The sequence below is a fragment of the Artemia sp. Qi Xiang Cuo genome, chromosome 17 (assembly GCF_049724085.1).
Source record: "Artemia sp. Qi Xiang Cuo chromosome 17, ASM4972408v1, whole genome shotgun sequence".
In the NCBI taxonomy this organism is placed as follows: domain Eukaryota; kingdom Metazoa; phylum Arthropoda; class Branchiopoda; order Anostraca; family Artemiidae; genus Artemia; species Artemia sp. Qi Xiang Cuo.
The window spans coordinates 26,478,945-26,482,329 of record NC_142810.1 but is presented as its reverse complement, the minus strand read 5'-3'; the positions used below and the strand labels follow the sequence as shown (position 1 = coordinate 26,482,329).

The 3,385-nt window shown below is 39.0% G+C and overlaps 1 protein-coding gene across 1 annotated transcript; it reads left to right on the top strand.

Annotated features, from left to right (window-relative positions):
• The first annotated feature begins 812 nt into the window (after positions 1 to 812).
• On the top strand, positions 813 to 1,815 carry LOC148942055 (uncharacterized). The gene is made up of 2 exons (XM_089103224.1): positions 813 to 1,177; positions 1,428 to 1,815. Exons 1-2 carry the CDS (start codon positions 813 to 815, stop codon positions 1,813 to 1,815), a joined length of 753 nt encoding a protein of 250 aa, XP_088959350.1.
• Positions 1,816 to 3,385: the final 1,570 nt, after the last annotated feature.

The following is a 3,385-nucleotide window of genomic DNA, read 5'->3' as shown; positions in this document are numbered from 1 at the left end:
AAGACATGGAAGCCGCTGCCTCTAGGTCGGACATCAGGAAGATTTATCAGCTCCTAAAATCAATCAGAAGTAAATCAAATAAGCCTACTAGTACATCCGTTAAAGATGAAAACAGCAAGTTACTCTCGAATAATACTAAAATAATAAATCGCTGGAAGGAGCACTTTGACCAAACTACTTATCCAGCACCAACTCTCCACAGCAATAGACGATAATCAGCGCTGCCACAATCCAACTCGTAGCTCTGATGGAATGCAGGAACAAAACTCTCCCAGCAGTATTTACAATGACGTGAATGTGGTTACGCCCACGTTGAAGGAAGTCCTACAAGCAATCAATTGCCTTAAAATCAATAAAGCCCCTGGTCCTGATGCTATTCTAGCTGAACTTTACAAGTATGGAGGGATAGCACTTGCCAGCAGGATTCATAAACTAACTTGTCGTAAATGGGAAGAAGAAAGGGGCTAAAGGCAAAATGAAGCAATTATCCCGGGATTTCTCTCATATGCAGTGCTGCAAAAATATTTGCCATAGTGCTACATAATTGTTTTCGTTTCCAGCGCAACGCAAAGACAAGGCCCAGTCAATCGGGATCCCGCCCAGGCATGGGATCGAATTGACCGACTATTTATTTTAAGACTAACCCTTGAACACAGGGCAAAAGACCAGAAACCAACAGTGTCTCTATTCATAGATTTTATTACAGCTTTTGATTCTGTTCTAAGGGATGGAATCTGGAAGGCCACGACAGAGGATGGAGCATAGTCAGACTTATCCAAGCATACTAACAGCATACACGAGCCCAAATTCAGATGGGTGGAGAACTCTCCTCGATGTTCCAAATTGATTTTGGTGTCCGACAGGGATGTATATTGTTTCCCGTCTTATTTCATTTCGTGATCGACTGGATTATGACCAGAGCAATGACGACCTTTTCAGGCGTTGAAGTAAGTCCCAATTTTGTGATCACCGATCTGGACTACGCCGACGATATTTGCTTGTTAGCTGAATCTTGTCCAGAAGCCCGATCTATGCTATCGATGGTGGATGAAGAATCCTCTTTGGTTGGCCTAAAAACAAGCTTCCAGAAGACAAAAGTCATGGCGTCCGGTATATCATCTCAAGAACCTCTAATTTTACAAGAACAGTCACCCATTTACGCGAGACATGAGTTTAAGTACCTAGACTCTCTGCTAAACCCAATAAGGAGGATGCACATCTGAAATACAGTCAAGAATTGATTCAGCAGCTGGAGTCTTCACCCAGCTAAATCACTCTCTATAGAACCAGAAAAATATTCTCCTGAAGATAAAAATAAGGAATTGCCAGGCCCTTGTTCGGTCTGGCTTACTATACGGCTGTGAGACATGGACTATAAAAGCATCCGACATTCAAGCCTTCAAAGTATTTGACCATTCATGTTTAAGGAAAATCATTGGCACTAAACTCCGTGATCGTGTCAGCAATGTCGAACTCCGCAAAATCTGCTATCAGCGTTCTGATTTGGCCACTATAATTAAACAAAGAAGACTTCAATGGTTCAGCCATACACTTCGCCGCCCACATCACACCTTTGTCGATAAAGTTCTCAGATGTACACCTCTTTTGGGATGGACAAATCGACATGGGGGACAAAAGAAAACGCGACTCGCCTGTATCAAGGCTGACCTAGACCCAATCAGTGGCTTCAAGAAGTATGGACGAAGATGGGAAAAGTCCTGGCTCGATTTGATTGAGCCACTCGCAAACGACCGAGATTATTTGCTTACTGCAATGACAAAGTTACTGGACGCCAGGGAGAGCGGAGATGCTTGAGTCCTGCTACAAGTACAAGTAGAAGTCTTATCATTCAGTATTATTCCATTAGCTTCTTAATGGATAGCATTAAATTTGACACTTAATTGTAGTTTCGCAAAGTCCGATTTTTGTCGATATGGTATATATTTTACGTCAATGATGTAATGCAGGGCATTTAATTTTAATATTTGCCATCGAAATGGCTCAGTATGCCCTAATGTGTCAAGTTGGCTTGTGATTTTGCTAAGCGGATATTGATAAATGAATAGGCGAGAATTTTGTATATTGTTAAGTCGAGTTTTTGGTAAGATGCTGGATTAGAAGAAAATTTTATTTAATTGAAAAGAATTTTACTAATTCAGTAAGTTGAATCGTTGAATAGTAAGGTTGATTAACCGTTAGAAGGTTGAATAGTATTATGAGTTTCAAAGTAAATATGCCATATTTAAATGTAAAATTTTAGCATTATATTAAGTAACGTTGTTAAATGTATAGCCAGTCATTGAGAGGGAAATGAGTAATGTTGTAGAGTGTTAAGTGCTCTCATTTCTCAGTTTTTTTTTCAGTCAATTGTTTTATCTATCCGAAGATATTGAATTACACACATGCCAAGCTAGCCCAGAGTTCTGATTCTGAGAAAGGAGTAGAATATTAATAACGGATGATGGCCTTTTAAGTATATATTGGTAATATGCAACGTCAAAGTGCTGTTTCCTTCCCTTTTATACCACGAAACATTGAAGCTTTTTTTGTACCACAAAATAAAATGTTTTATTTTGTACAATTTTGCACCACATTAATTTGAAGCTTCCTTCGTAATAGCTGACATGCACTTATGCATCACTGTGCTATGAAGTATACCTGTTTAGTTAAATCAAGTAATAAAATAAAAATTATTAAAATAAGCATTAAAATAAGAAGGAAGCCATCACTCCGTAGCAACCCTGTTTAAGCTTAGCGTAAACGAAAGAACATGACAGATAAATCCTCCACCACCAGACATGCCCTTTTTTGTGTTAACGTGAAAGTTCAAGGAGAGTTACACAATTTGGACATTGGAATGCGCTCTTCTAGGCCTATGATACCCCCTCCCTACTTATACAATGATTCAATGTCATGGTTAAACCGAGCAATAAGATGATAAATGTCTGTATTTACCATTAATCATCTTAAATGGACTAGACTAGTAACTTTTCAGGTTCGAATGCACCACCATGTGCCATTATTTTCTTTCCAACTTGGAAGATCAACAGGTAGGATTTGATACTCATAAATCAATTAGGAAATTTCAGAATTGTCAATCGATGGCAACTTCAGCCCTCCATGGGACCAAATCATAGTTTGGTACCACAAAATGGCAAAAAACACCACTCTTCCGTGGAAGAATTTTTCGGTCACTGAAAATAAAATGCACTACAATTTTCAAGTTCCGTTCAAATGAGCCACCTTACGATGTTTTAGGAATATTATTTTCACCCTTTCACGTCTGGGGGAAAAACGACAAATAAACACGCATCAGTGATCTTTCCTCTGGGAATAAATTCAAAATGCACATTTTGCAAAAAGAAGCTTCAAACGTCCACAGTAG

Excerpts from the sequence above, each read along its gene's own strand:
- LOC148942055 (XM_089103224.1), top strand. The coding sequence starts at position 813 with ATGGGTGGAGAACTCTCCTCGATGTTCCAAATTGATTTTGGTGTCCGA. Across the intron at positions 1,178-1,427 it reads TACGCGAGACATGAGTTTAA|GAAAATCATTGGCACTAAAC; the intron begins GTACCTAGACTC and ends TTCATGTTTAAG.